General features: G+C 39.7%; 1 protein-coding gene across 1 annotated transcript in view; it reads left to right on the top strand.

Moving 5' to 3' along the window:
• Positions 1–3390: 3390 nt before the first annotated feature.
• Positions 3391–15532, top strand: part of JAK3 (Janus kinase 3) — a 106565-nt gene continuing 94423 nt past the window's right edge. The window contains exons 1-3 of the mRNA XM_089667402.1: positions 3391–3653; positions 10940–11135; positions 12273–12396. Of these exons, the coding sequence (XP_089523528.1) occupies positions 10940–11135; positions 12273–12396 (320 nt within the window). The 5' untranslated portion in view covers positions 3391–3653. The remainder of the gene's footprint in view (positions 3654–10939; positions 11136–12272; positions 12397–15532) is intronic.

The following is a 15532-nucleotide window of genomic DNA, read 5'->3' as shown; positions in this document are numbered from 1 at the left end:
ATTTTAAGGTTCCTAAATGGCTGTATCCCTCATGGAACACTGCTGATGGACCAGCTACAAGGCCCTTTGACGTCTATGGTGGAACTAGGGAAAAAAGGCAAGACCTCGTACTCAGCCCTCTGTCCATTTTTATATGGATCGCAAAGATCCCACCAAAACTAAAGAACCAGGAAAGGCATTAACTCTTACCCTCCGATTTAATTTTATTTAATAAATACGATAATATTACACTATGGAGCCTGTTTCGTTTGTGTCTCTGAGTGGATCCTAGAGGTGTTGCCAGAGCGGTGGAGTGCAGGAAGAGGTCTGGTTAAAGCTCCGGTCATTACAGTCTTATTGGGAAAGGGATCCGCAGGAGATCGTCTGAACACTATTATAACACTGGTTGGCCCTTGTGGTCATTGCAAGGAGGTGAGGGGGCACTCAGACCATTTTGGGATTTTTTGGCACGTATGACACATTCACGTGTATGAAGATTATTTCACCTATGTGCATAAAGTGGACTGATTCATCACTCCTTAGTCACGGATTAAGTGCGGGTCACCTTGGCACCAGTGATTGATATATGTTATATTATCATTTAATGAGGGTGTTTTATATTCACCTATGATTTTAATGTTGTGATTACTTTATTGCATGTATTTTCTGAGAATATTTACTGCTAGCTGTATTTAGTATCAGCGCTGCACCATTTACATATCCTATTGTTTTGTGTATGGTAACCAGTAAATAAAAACCCATACAAAAACTAACCAAATACTAACCAACAAACCATGTCAGAACTATAATATCTCTCCATAGCAATTGAAATGCAATGGGACAGCCATAAGCTTGGCGTTGATCCATTATAGACCCATCTCTCTGCCTTTATAATCTTCTCCACTTCCAGTCCTTAAGAGTAGGACAGCGACTTTGTTTCCAATATCGAAGGATTAGACTTTTAACTACATTCAGCAGGTGTGGAGTGATGCTATGTTTATTAAGGAGGAGGGGGTAGCATGAAATAAATAGTGAAGAGGGGTAAATTGAATGGGTTTGAGCGTAGTTTTTTGAATCCATAGCAAGATCTTCTTCCATCATTTTTGTATCTTAGGGCAACTCCAGCTTAAGTGTAAGTATGTGTCCTCTTGGGGACATCCCATCTAGCACTTAGAATCCGCTTGTGGGAAGATTCTGGACATTCTATACCACCGGAAGAGGAACTTATAGCAGGATTCCTGTGTCTTAATGCTTATGAAAGAAACGTGGGTAAGTTTAATGTTCTTTTGTAATTGAAGTATGATCAAGCTGAGCCCCTCGTCTGCCTCCCATTCATATAAAATAAATATTGGATAGATTGTGACTGTCAACAAGAGTTTATACAATCCAGATAGCAGGTGTTTAATATCATCTTGGCAGTCAGATATTTCTTTCAAACTCAGTCAGGGAGCCCGAGGCATGATGTTTGGGACACAGGTTGTGAAGAAAGTCCTGCTGCTGTCTATGAAGCCAAGCATCTAGGTGACCCCCCCCCCCCCATACACCTGTTGCAGTTGTTTGAAAGATAAGAGGCTCCCCTATGAAGCTAGTTTTAAAGATCTAGTATTCCTGGCCATGCCCAAGTTCTGTAGAATAGAACAACCTCGCCTGGCTCAAACCAGGGGAAACCTCCTAGGAGTGCCACAGGAGAGGGTGGGTGAACAAGTTCTCCATTTCTATTTACCCCATCCCATATTTTTACAGTGGCTATCGTAAATGGGGTCCAAGTGAATAAATTCCTTGCTGTAGGAGGAATCCATGGTGCCCCTGCTAGGTTACAACCCACTGGAGTTATTTCAAGTGGGAGCCATATGTTATTGGATGTGTTATTGTGCCAATTCAAGGCTTCCATCCGTCTACGCAAAATTGAGTGGGTCAGACGGGTGACGGGTGCCATGCCAGACAAATGTTGTAAATAGTTTTGGAAAAACTTGGGTGGTAATGAGATGGATACCGTAAATAAGAGGTAGAGAATTATTTCAATAATTCATTCATTCATATTTATTTTAAGCACATTATTGCATCCTAGCCATGTAAGAGCTAAGTTCTGCTTCTTTTTAAGATCACCCTCTATGGTCTGCAGTAACTTTCCGTAATTACAAATGTAAAGAAGATGCAAATCATGAGAGATGTGGGTACCTAAATAGGGAAGCTTCTGCGTTTTCCAGGAGAAGGAGAAGTTAGCTTCCAGTTGGAACATCACATCTGGGGGGATTATGATCGGTAAAATGTCTGATTTACCATAGTTTACCTGGAAATTAGACAAATAATCATTATTATTATTATATAGGATTTATATAGCGCCAACAGTTTGCTCAGCGCTTTACAATATAATGGGAGACAATACAGTAACAATACAGATCAATACAAGAGGGTTTGGAGGCACTACTCCTTGGAGCTTACAATCTAAGCTTTGCTAGTGGTACAAAAGGCAGTAACTGTGGGGGATGGATTGGTAGGAGGAGTAGAAGATTCCATTATTAGCTGAGGGCAGGATAGGCTTCCCTGAAGAGATAGGTTTTCAAAGATCGCTTAAAAATGAGCAGAGTAGGCAATAGTCTGGTAATTGGGATAGAGAGTTCCAGAGGATGGAGGAAGCTCTGGAGAAATCCTGGAGATGAGCATGGGAGGAGGAGACAAGGTAGCTAGAGATATTGGTATATGAGATACATATCTCTGTATCTCATATACCAATATCAGCAAGGCAGTATGGGGTTGCAAAGCATAGAAGAGCATGTTATCACCATACGCCAATAGTTTATGTTCCTTTGAACCCACATTGACACCCTTCATGTCTGCATTTTACCTAATCTTCCATAAGAGTGACCCCAGAACTAAACAGGGGAGAGCAGGCAACCCTGTCAAGTGCCATTATGAATCCTAAAAGGAATGGACAGAGCTTCATTCATATTTCCCTCTATGTTTTGTCCCAGAGACACAACAGGAATTTTGAAGAAATCTACAGATTTACCCTTGCTCTAAAATTTAAAATGTTGACAGTGATCACCAGTAGAAATAGAGGGGAAAATCTCCCAAGTGGGGACACAGACAGCAATATAAACTTGACAGAGGCTCTAATGCTTCTCTACTCTATCCATAGTATAAAAAAAATGTCTTCAGATGCACTTTAAATTTACACATTAAACATTTGGATTTAGTGCGCATGTCTGTATCTCTTTCATTATGGAATTTTTAATGATACACAAAGAGGGGTTTTCACAAATTCTACTTGCCTACATAAATACATAGATATAAGTTTGTCATCAGCTTGCTCTTTCGCAAAGGAAGTTATATGTGGTGAGATATTCTTGTTTTGGCAGGAAGTATGCATGAAGCACACTTCATCAAGATAAGCAGATACACATATGAGCACAGAGAGATCAAAATACACAGACACCAAAGGTACCAGAATAAATACCAGTAAGTGAACGGCATGCACAAATTGGGCATCAGTTAATAATTTCATATCAGCATGCTTACACTCACTGAAATTAAGACTGTTTCCAAGATGTAATTAGTTCCACAAAAATTCGACTTAGATCCGCATGAGTTATATGCACACTTACTGAGAGAAGAACAAATGAACTGTGTGGTCTCTGCTCTTTGCAAGAAATTGGTACAAGACCGTTTATAAGGTAATGAAGTGTAATTTTTTTATACAAAGTTATAAGTACATTTTAGTTGATCTTGTTGACAAATTTTTACGCTGGTATCGTTGTCCAATGTCAGTCAAAAAACGTGAAATAGTCGTGATATTTCCATTTTAATGTTTTATTGTTTGTGTTTGAATATTAGGGTCTGTGATCACACAAAGAGCTGTAGTGAACCTCGTAAGAGTTTAGAACTTGCAGTGCTGTCATGTTTTAGGAGGCTGTTTAAGGCAAAGTTAGGAGGCTGCTGATGGCGATAATGCTTTTATTAAGATTAATAAGATTCATTTGCTGTACATAACTTTTGTATTGTTTGAAAATTAAAGTGTAAATATTTCTCTCTACTTTCTTGCTGGTTGTAAGCTATGATAAGAGTACATTGTCCTTTTATAATAAAGAGTGATATCTCTTAAGTGTAGTATATTATGTCAAGTATACAGTAGAGGATTTTGCTTTGCTGAAGCTATACAAAGGTAAAATGTATTCAGATTGGTTGCTACTGACTACTGCACTTAAGAATTGGCACATGCTAATGAATAGGCTTAGATAAGGGTCCACAGTCAGTCTCAGGTTAGGGAAAGAGTTCACAATGGGTCCTTGGTTAGAGCATGGGTTCATAGTTGGTCTCAGTCTAGGACAAGGGATCACAGCTGGTCTCAGATCAAGGCAAGGGTCCACAGTTAGTCTTAGAATAAAAGAAGGCTTCACAAGTTATGTCCCAGGTTTTCACAAATATATCTACGCATTTGCCCTGAGGTTTGATAAATTAAATCTTATTCAGAAGGAAAGATCTAAGCTTCAGAGTACTGTGTCTACCTACATATTGAAACATAGGAACATAGAAAAGTGACAGCAGAAATAGACTGAGTGGTACATTGAGTCTGCCCGTTTTGGATTTTTTTTTTGTGTGTGTTTTTGGGTTTTTATGGGGGGGGGGGTTGTTTTTTTTTTTGTCTGAATATAGATCTATGCTTGTCCCAAGCATGTTTGAAGTTATTTACTGTTCACTGGCTCACTACCTCTGCTGGTAATTTATTCTGAGCATCAACTACTCTTTCATTAAAATAGTACTTTCTGAGATTAGTTTGTATTGTAGTAGTAGAGTATTGTATTGTAATAAAAACAGCTTTGCCTGCAATGTCTATGCAAAAGCTTGCATATCTGTGAGCTGTCCACTGATAAAATCCCTTTGTTTGATGAAGTTGAAATAATTTAATAGAAAAGTGGGTAAAAGGTGTACACTTCAGTCACTTGTATACTACATTTTGCAAAGTTAGACCAAATGACTGTGATTATGCTATGCCAACTTCATAATGTTTACCACATTCATCATTAGGCAAAAAGTGCTCCTGCACAATCTCTGCTGCTCAAAAATTTGCACACCCTGGCACAAATCTTGAAGTTGTCATTTTAACCTGTGTGTCAGCTTGTTCCAGGGTATGTCATTTGGGTGATTTCTGTTATCATTATGATTTAAAAAGGAGCCAAACAACTATGTGATAATATATGGCTTCATATGATCACTATCCTAAAATAAAAGATGTTTTTTGGCATGATCAGTCATATTTTCAATATCAAAGCCAAAATTGCATGATTTCTGCCAGGGTATGCATATTTTTTAGCACAACCGTATGTACAGTCAGGTCCATAAATATTGGGACATCGACACAATTCTAACATTTTTGGCTCTTTACACCACCACAATGGATTTGAAATGAAACAAACAAGATGTGCTTTAACTGAAGACTGTCAGCTTTAATTTGAGGGTATTTACATCCAAATCAGGTGAACGGTGTAGGAATTACAACAGTTTGCATATGTGCCTCCCACTTTTTAAGGGACCAAAAGTAATGGGACAGAATAATAATCATAAATCAAACTTTCACTTTTTAATACTTGGTTGCAAATCCTTTGCAGTCAATTACAGTCTGAAGTATGGAACACATAGACATCACCAGACGCTGAGTTTCATCCCTGGTGATGCACTGCCAGGCCTCTACTGCAACTGTCTTTAGTTCCTGCTTGTTCTTGGGGCATTTTCCCTTCAGTTTTGTCTTCAGCAAGTGAAATGCATGCTCAATCGGATTCAGGTCAGGTGATTGACTTGGCCATTGCATAACATTCCACTTCTTTCCCTTAAAAAACTCTTTGGTTGCTTTTGCAGTGTGCTTTGGGTCACTGTCCATCTGCACTGTGAAGCGGCGTCCAATGAGTTGTGAAGCATTTGGCTGAATATGAGCAGATAATATTACCCGAAACACTTCAGAACTCATCCTGCTGCTTTTGTCAGCAGTCACATCATCAATAAATACAAGAGAACCAGTTCCATTGGCAGCCATACATGCCCACGCCATGACACTACCACCACCATGCTTCACTGATGAGGTGGTATGCTTAGGATCATGAGCAGTTCCTTTCCTTCTTCATACTCTTCTCTTCCCATCACTCTGGTACAAGTTGATCTTGGTCTCATCTGTCCATAGGATGTTGTTCCAGAACTGTGAAGACTTTTTTAGATGTCATTTGGCAAACTCTAATCTGGCCTTCCTGTTTTTGAGGCTCACCAATGGTTTCCATCTTGTGGTGAACCCTCTGTATTCACTCTGGTGAAGTCTTCTCTTGATTGCTGACTTTGACACACATACACCTACCTCCTGGAGAGTGTTCTTGATCTGGCCAACTGTTGTGAAGGGTGTTTTCTTCACCAAGGAAAGAATTCTTCGATCATCCACCACAGTTGTTTTCCGTGGTCTTCCGGGTCTTTTGGTGTTGCTGAGCTCACCGGTGCGTTCCTTCTTTTTAAGAATGTTCCAAACAGTTGTTTTGGCCATGGCTAATGTTATTTCTATCTCTCGGATGGGTTTGTTTTGTTTTTTCAGCCTAATGATGGCTTGCTTCACTGATAGTGACAGCTCTTTGGATCTCATCTTGAGAGTTGACAGCAACAGATTCCAAATGCAAACAGCACACTTGAAATGAACTCTGGACCTTTTATCTGCTCATTGTAATTGGGATAATGAGGGAATAACACACACCTGGCCATGGAATAGCTGAGAAGCCAATTGTCCCATTACTTTGGGCCCTTAAAAAGTGGGAGGCACATATGCAAACTGTTGTAATTCCTACACCGTTCACCTGATTTGGATGTAAATACCCTCAAATTAAAGCCGACAGTCTACAGGTAAAGCACATCTTGTTTGTTTCATTTCAAATCCATTGTGGTGGTGTATAGAGCCAAAAATGTTAGAATTGTGTCGATGTCCCAATATTTATGGCCCTGACTGTATAACTGGCTGGCAGAATTGTGGGAATTGTATATGTGTCACCTAGGTTTCTTGTCTACACATGGTGAGGGGCTCCAGTTCACGGTTTGTGTCCAATATGGGGAAAACAAACCTTTTGTTTTCTCAAAATCTTAAGTAATGTTCTGGGTTCTAGAGCCCAGAGTGTTTGTAGAGCTTTGGATGGGAAATGCCTCCATTTCTATATACACTTCATACCTAACAGCCAGACCATGATATTAGTTTCATGTGTCCACAGGGCTTAGGGCTCTTTCTCTCTGCTGTGGGAGCCTGCTGTTAGTTAAAAGGCTGACTGCTGACAGAGGTTCAAGAGCTGTCTGTTTGTTTTGAGGAATCCGTTACTTGGCACCCTGTTAGTCACAGATAAACAAGGAAAAAACTCCTGGCACTCTGAAATCATAAACCAATATGTTAATTATTTAAGTCCAGGATGTGAACAATTCAACCAAAACCTTCCACGACCTGAGAAAAATCAAGGTAAAAACAGAAAAAGAAAAAATGTAAGAACTAAATGCACCAGAGAGACACCATCCATGCTTGTTCATTCTGCCCACTTGCAAACGCCACAGCAATTTTTGAATGAAAACTTGACAAGTCTCATAGAGGGGCTCACAAGACTTGGGACAATATCACAGCTTGCAGTCCATTCCACATGCATTGGTAACCAGCATTCTTCGGAAATCCATGGCCAATAATTGTAAAGAGACAGATATGAGGGAGCAGAAGCTGCATCCTCTATCCAAGGTATGATCCTCTATGTCATCTCCACTTCAGGAGCAATAGAGTACAGGTAGTGGGGAGTGGACAGCACAGTGGTAATACAAAGGAAACCACTTTCGGTGTCCTCACTCACAAGCAGCAAAGGTTTGGACTGTCAAACAGCTCCACTGGCCACTTCCAAGATACTATCTGCTATGCTAACAACAGGCAATATGTTTCCAGGGTACCACCCTCTTTCCAAAACCTTGTGCAGGACAAACCTGATTTGACTGTAGCTAGCTGTGCCTGTCTTGTACATGGTTTACCACTGGCAATACCAGCTAAGCCTGTCCCATTTACACTTGTTGCTCAGATCTGGGCAGCTTCCTAAAGGGACAGACACATATTGTTAAATAAAATGGGGGAGTCTGTAAACATCTTTTATTGGCAATTTCTAAGCAGCAGCAGACTAGTTAGCTACTGACTCCTAAGGAGGGAGGGTTGGGAAACTTCTGGGTGCCAGATATGAACAGTCTCCTAGTACAAAAGGATTCTCTTCTTTGAGACAGACATAGCATATAAAGTGCTGATGGTTCTACAGACTGAGAAATGTGGATGAGTATCAGATATAACTAGTAAGGATCAAACAGAAGCGTAGTCAGTAAGCAAGACAAAGGTCAGTAACAAGTGGTTGCAGGACGAGATCAAGTGGAAGCGTAGTCGAGGAACAAGCCAGAGGTTGATAATGAATGGTTGTAGGTTGGGATTAAGCAGAAAAGTAGACAAGGAACAAGCCAAAGGTCGGTAAGGAGTGAAGATAAGGACAGCTACAGGTATGCAAAGAAGCAAGAAATTGACTGGAGAGAGCACAATAATTTGGCAAACAGGAGGTGCAGAGACATGGCTTAAATCAGGAGGTTCATGGGAGGAGCACAGAGTTCAAGGTTCAATAGAAACAGGAAGATTGTCCAGGGAATCAGACAAGATGCTGTCCACCATCTCCGGTGGCACAACAAGAAGAGTTACAGGCAGGCGCTGCAGAGGTTGTAGGTTCAAATCCAGACGCTGACAGTACCACTAGATATCAATATATGCCAGAACAAAATAGTACATATGCAATAGTGGTAACATACGCATTGGTGGGATGCAATAATGTAAGCAGTTTTGTTAGGCCGTAATATAAGAAAAAGAGACAAGACAGATTTTATCCTGAAAGTTACAGTGTAATGATTTTAACATAAAAAACACCTAGCACCTGCTTATCACATAACGTGGACCAGATTTGTCTGCCAAGAGAGTCTCGGGATAAAAAATATCAGTCACTCTTATATCTTTGTCTGAGTACAGACAAAGATATAAGAGTGCTAATAGTGGGGAAGTGAATGAGTACAGATGGGTCAGCACTTACATTGGCCTGCGATGTTGGGTAGCAGTTCAAAGCTGGCATTGAGTACTCTTGTTGCTCCCAAAATCTTACTGATGGTAGGTGGGTCGACAAGCTGTAGCCAGCTGGATGTTAAATCTCACAGGGTGGGTAAATAGACAGGCTGTATGCAAACATCAAGAGGCAGAGGTGGTTCAACAGGGTTCTTTCTGGTCATCATTTTCCACGAGCCTAAGAGCTTACCTTCTGGATCCTTGCAGAATTGGGAACATCAGGTTTCTTGCTGAGGGAGTGAAATAGGAGATGAGACTTCAGTGGTGTTTGGTATTGGTTGGTGGTCTGTTTGTATGAACAGGAAGACTGCTTACCATTGAGATGGATGGTGGAGGCAAAAGACTGATCCATTCAGGTGTTTAACAAGATTGAAAATTAAACCATTGGATTTATTCTGTAACAGGAGTGGTCTGAGAAAGTTTCTCCTCCATTTAGGCATCAGTAGGTGGCTGTTACTGTTGGAAGGGGAAGTTTTCAGTACAGTCCAGAGAATGTAATGTAAAGCATAGCTTACCAAGTGTAATAGTTTGTGACATGTAGTTTATTAATTGTAGTTTCTCAAAGCATCAGGAAATGTGGCATTAGCGGATTAACAGTGCTTTTCTGTACAATTTCCCAAAACCACTTTCTTTAAGTTTTATCACAAATATTTTTACATTGATTTAACACAGATTGCTCTTCCAAGAGAGATTGACATTCTGATATATTATTCATAATATATATTTATTGTTTGTAAACATTACAGTTCTCTCCCCTGTCAGCTTACAGTGAAGCACTAACACAGGACACAATGTAAAATGGCACACAGCACACAGTTAACACTTTGATTGTTCCACATGTTAACCCCTTCCTGCCCAGTGCCATTAGTACAGTGTCAGAGCTTTTTATTAGCACTGATCACTGTATTGGTGTCACTGGGGATGTCAGTGACACTAAGTCAGTTCCCCCCAGTGTCAGAATGCCTGCTGCAGTCCCACAGTCCCACTATAAGTCGCTGATAGCTGCCATTACTAGTAAAAATAAAAAAATAAAAAATCACAGTATATATACCGCCATTTGTACATGCTATAACTTTCATGTAAACCAATTAATTTACACATATTGGGATTTTGTTTAGCAAAGACATTTTGTTTAGCAGAATACATTTTAGCCTAAATTTATGGTGAAATTTGATTTTTTTTTACTGGACATGTTTAATAGCAAAAAGTCAAAAATATTGCTTTTTTTCTCAAAATTGTCGGTCTTTTTTTTTTTAATAGTGTAAAAAATAAAAACCGAACAGGCGATCAAATACCACTGAAAGAAAGCTCTATTCGTGGGAAAAAAAAGGACGTAAAGTTCATTTGGGTGCAGTATTGCATGACCGTGCAATTGTCAGTTAAAATAATGCAGCACCGTAACGCAACAAATGGCCTGGTCAGGAAGGGGGGGATAAATCCTCCGGAGGGCAAGTGGTTAAAAAGGCCTCTGATCATAGCAGTTCAGTAGGGACCCAATTAGCAAGATTTTTCCAGAGTAAACGTTTCCAATGTACAAAACAGGTTACTGAATAATGGGTAGAAGGCATTCTATGACATTAGAAGGTATACTTCGACATTAGGATACATTCTGTTTTTACACAAAGTTTGCTATGCACAAAATAACACACACCTTCACCTGTCTGTTCTTCAAACCTTCTAAATGGGCTATTTCATTATGAGCAAAGATAATAAGGAACACATTAAAATATAATGCGGTATTTGATTTTGTGGTTCGCATCTGCTTTCGTGTAATGAAATAAAAGCTTTTAAACATTTTTTTTTTAATAAGCATGTTATGTGATGTTTTTCCAGATGTCTGGTGAAGATGCACCACTTCTATGTGGTTCTCGTTCTTGCAGCAGCTACTCCCCTGCCACAGGCTCTCTCAAAGTACTCCTGTACTCATCTTCCCTGCCATCTACTCCTGACTCATCTAACTCACACCTCATATTTCCTGGTGGCCAGTACTCTGCAGAGGACCTGTGCATAGCAGCTGCCAAATCATGTGGTAAGAACATCTGAGTTAAGCTTATGTATACTGAGGCATGGTAAATACAGAGGCTGCCTAGATTACCCATAAGGAAGAAAAATATATTTGAAATATATTTTAAAAATATTCTTCCTAAATATATTGACATTTATTTATTTATTTATTTATTTATCGAGTTTATATAGCGCCAAAGGGTTTGCTCAGCGCTGTACAATAGAGGGGGGGACAATACATGAAACAGTACAGTAAATGCTACAATTTTGGCCATATACAATATATTTCAAAATATATTTCAATATATATATATATACATATATATATATATATATATATATATATATATATATATATATACACACACACACACACATTTTTGGAATGCATTTACAAAATATTTTTTCAAATATATTCTTCAGATTTTTTTTAACATATAAAAAAGTCATTTTAACATATATTTTACATATGTTGTAAATGCATTCCAAAATGTAGATTTGTATTTTTAAAGACATACAGTATATTTGAAATGTATTTTTAAAGAAATGTTTTATATATTTTGTAATAAAAACATTTTGCAATTTCAACATACAGTATATATGGATGACTTGAGTCATAAGGGAGGTGGATGTGATGGGAAACTAAGAGACCTATTTCCCATCAGGTCCACCTTACATTTGATTGACAGCAGATGGCATTGGGCAGATTTGAAAGTTACTATTGGACGGAATGATGGCTATGGATCTGCCCATCGCTGTACATTGTCAATCAACAGCAATGTAAATCTGATAGCAAACTTGTCTTTCAGTTTGGCATCAAGCTCCTCCCACCATACTACAAAACTCCTCAGCCATGCTCCTATTAGTGTGGCAGGTACAGTGGCCCAGGAAGGGTGCATTCTGAGCAAGGAGTGTTCAGTATGGATACTCTGATCTCAGCATCAAGCGTCAACACATTCATCTACCTTTCTCTCCCAGGTACACGAATCAGATGCAAACATGGACAATTTGAGTGTCAAGGCTTGATGGAATTCTGAAGGGTGTCTATGATATATTTTTTGAATTTCCCCCATTGTTGCTGAGGATGTAAAATAATAAAATAAAAGTATGTGATAAACAATTTTTGATGTTTTGACTAATTTAATAATTTGCTGCCCTGTAGGAGTCTTGCCAGTCTACCAGTCCTTATTTGCTCTGGCATCTCCAGATCTGAAGACATGGTATAATCCAAACTACATTTTCACAGTGGATGGTGGAATTGCTTACACTGTGATCTATCGAATCAGGTATTTATGTTCCTATTTGGTTAGATGAGCTGTTTATAGTTAAAGTGGTTGTAAATATACTTTAATAACAAACAGGTTTATACTTACCTGCTCAGGGCAATAAAATTGAACAGAGCAGACCCGAACCTCTTCTTCTCAGGTCCCTCGCTGACACTCCTAGCTTCCTAGGGGGGCACTTATGTGTGTCACTTCTGAGCCCTGCTGTCTCTGTGCATTGACACAGACAGTGGGACTCAGCCGCACCCCTCATTCCCTCATCACTGGCTTTGATTGACAGCAGTGGGAGCCAATGGTTCCCAGTGCCCCAGCAAAGCCTGTGAGACCTGAAACTAAAGGGAGGGAAGAGCTGCAGATGTACATAGCACTGGATTGAATAAGGGCTCAGGTAAGTAAAAGGGGGGATACTGAGGCCTAAACATTTTTTACCTTAATGCAAAGAAATCAGGTAAGGTAAATAATGATTAGGCTTTATAACCACTTTAAGGCCTCATGCACACAGGACATTTTTACTGCCACTTTTAGGAGAGTCAGGTGTTTTTTTCCTGCTTCCAAACACCCCTCCATGTTAGCCTATGTGTCCATGCACACATAGGGGTTGATTTACAAAAGGCAAATAGACTGTGGACTTTGCAAAGTGCAGTTGCACTCTACAAGAACAGTTGCTTCAGAGCTCAGTAAATGAGCTTCTAAATCTTTCTCCAAAGTTCTAGAACAGGGGGAAATTCCAGAGGGCTGGTCTGCAGAGCCTCTAATCTCTGACCACAATTTAACCCCTGCTAGCCATCACAGCCAGGCTGCTACTTAGCCCTCCTTACTAATTGGAGTCTAGCTCCCCCAGTGGACAAGGAGGGTGCTGCACACACATTCATTTAACCTTTTAAAATGAATGTGGTTATCCTTTACCATTCAAATTAGTATGTGATCAGTGATGGGTATTCTTTTTTTTTTTTTGCTCTCATGTTGTACTGATTGTTCAGTCATATAATAATAGTTTGCCAGATAAGAGCATTTTGTTCACAATCACAGCAATCAAAAGGCAGCTGAAAAATAAGCCTGATATGTACTTTAAAGAAACCAAAGTAGAATTATTAAGCATGTTAGTTATTATTGTGAAGTACATCTAAAAGTATTTTTTATATGTACAGTTTTATCTGCTTGTATTGTCACTTTGGTTACTGATAATAACTTTCTTAGATTCTTCATTTAGTGGTTATTTTCCTTTGACTATGTCCCTGCTAAACAACTACTTCAATAAAATCAATTACAACATACATCACACAGAGATTGCATTGTGTTTATTGTCACACTAAAAGGTTTATTGAATATATAGATTAGAACTAAAATAATAAAAGCAGAGAAAGAATAAAGTATGTACAGCGCAACTAAAGAATCAACGTCACATGTACTTAAATATCAAAACAATTTGAAAGATTAAATAATTCTTAAAGAATACATTACCCCAGCATTTCATATTCCTGATATGTGCCTGCTGTACCATGTACTTGAAAGAAAAAGTATCCTGTTCTCTTAGTATTGCTTCCTTTGTGTGAAATCCCTGGTTTTAAGCCTGCAGGGCACAAAATTTCCATTCGCCTGCTCGTATTTGGCAAGTGGAAAAAACTGGGGGTGAGTGTGTCCCAGGTGCCGCTTTGAGCAGGGAGGGCGAATGCTGCTGGCAGCACCAACCTGCCCTGAGCACTGTGTTGAGGGAGGCACACTGCTGGTGCCACTCCTCAGTGACCGAAATGATCGCAATTTCACTCCTGTCTCAAGGAGCAGCTGCTTACACTTGCTGGAACGGGGATTAGGCCTTCTCCCCCCTTTAGCCTGCAGGGGGCGATAGAAATCCAGCATTAAGGAGCGAAGGTAGGGTGTCCTTCCTTTCTTCCCTTGTCATACGACTTATCACATAACCGGAGGAAGAAAGGATGCAAAGGGGGATGCCTGATGTAAGGGGGACACCTGATGCAAAGGGGGACACCTGATGTAAAGAGAGACTCTGATGGGACACTTGATGTAAAGAGAGACTCTGATATGACACCTGATGTAAAGGGGGACTCTGACTGGAACAACTGATGTAAAGTGGGCCACCTGATATAAAGGGGGACACTGATGGGGACACCTAATGTAAAGGGAAACTCTGATGTGGACACCCGATGTAATATTTTGTTTCCCTATTAATGTAAAGCACTTATTTTCCTTTTATGTTTACATTGCTTTATGTTAATATTGTTAACCAGTTACCCTCCAGAGGCCATTTTTTGTATTATGGCGCTGCACTATTTCTTGCGCTATAAAAAAAAAGACTGACAGTTCTGAGAAAAAAAACAATATTTTTGACTTTTTGCTATTAAACATGTCCAGTAAAATTTTTTTAAAAAATCAAATTTCGTCATAAAAAAAATCCCAATAAGTGTAAATGAATTGGTTTAAGTGAACGTTATAGTGTTTATAAATGGCTGTATATATACTGGACTTTTTTTAAATTTTTTACTAGTAATGGCGGTGATCAGCTACTTATAGCGGGACTGCGGCAAGTATTCTGACTACTAGGGGGGAACTGACTTGGTGTCACTGACATCCCCAGTGATACCAATACAGTGATCAGTGCTAATAAAAAGCACTGACACTGTACTAATGCCACTGGGCATGAAGGGGTTAACATCTGGGGCAATCAAGGGGTTAACTGTGTGCTGTGTGCCATTTTACATTATGTTCTGTGTGTGCTTCACTAAGCGCTCTGCCAGAGCTGACAGGGAGGAGAACTGTTTTATTTACTAACATTTTTCCCCCCATCAGAGATCCGCAATCACCAGGCGCCGGCGTGTAATCACCAGCCGGGACCCAGTGATTGACAGCCGCGGGTATGCACCCCCTACCTGGAAATGTAAAATCACTTATATATACGTGATTTTGCGCACAGCTGCCACCCTGTAACAGTATTTCTGCTATGGGGTGGAGCTAAAGCGGTTAAAGTTTTTGTTGGTTATATTTCTTTTTGTAACTTTATTCTGCATAAATCATTTAACAGTGTCATTTTACGACATAATTTACAAGGGTGTGTTTAGGGGCGGAATTAGGGGTGGAGCAGAGTAGGGGTATGGTGGAGCAACCAGTGGTGAGTAACTCTTTAGGC

This window comes from Staurois parvus, unplaced genomic scaffold (assembly GCF_062004578.1).
Source record: "Staurois parvus isolate SC_StPar_1 unplaced genomic scaffold, SC_StPar_1.0 ptg000053l, whole genome shotgun sequence".
In the NCBI taxonomy this organism is placed as follows: domain Eukaryota; kingdom Metazoa; phylum Chordata; class Amphibia; order Anura; family Ranidae; genus Staurois; species Staurois parvus.
This window is presented reverse-complemented; position numbering and strand designations above follow the sequence as displayed.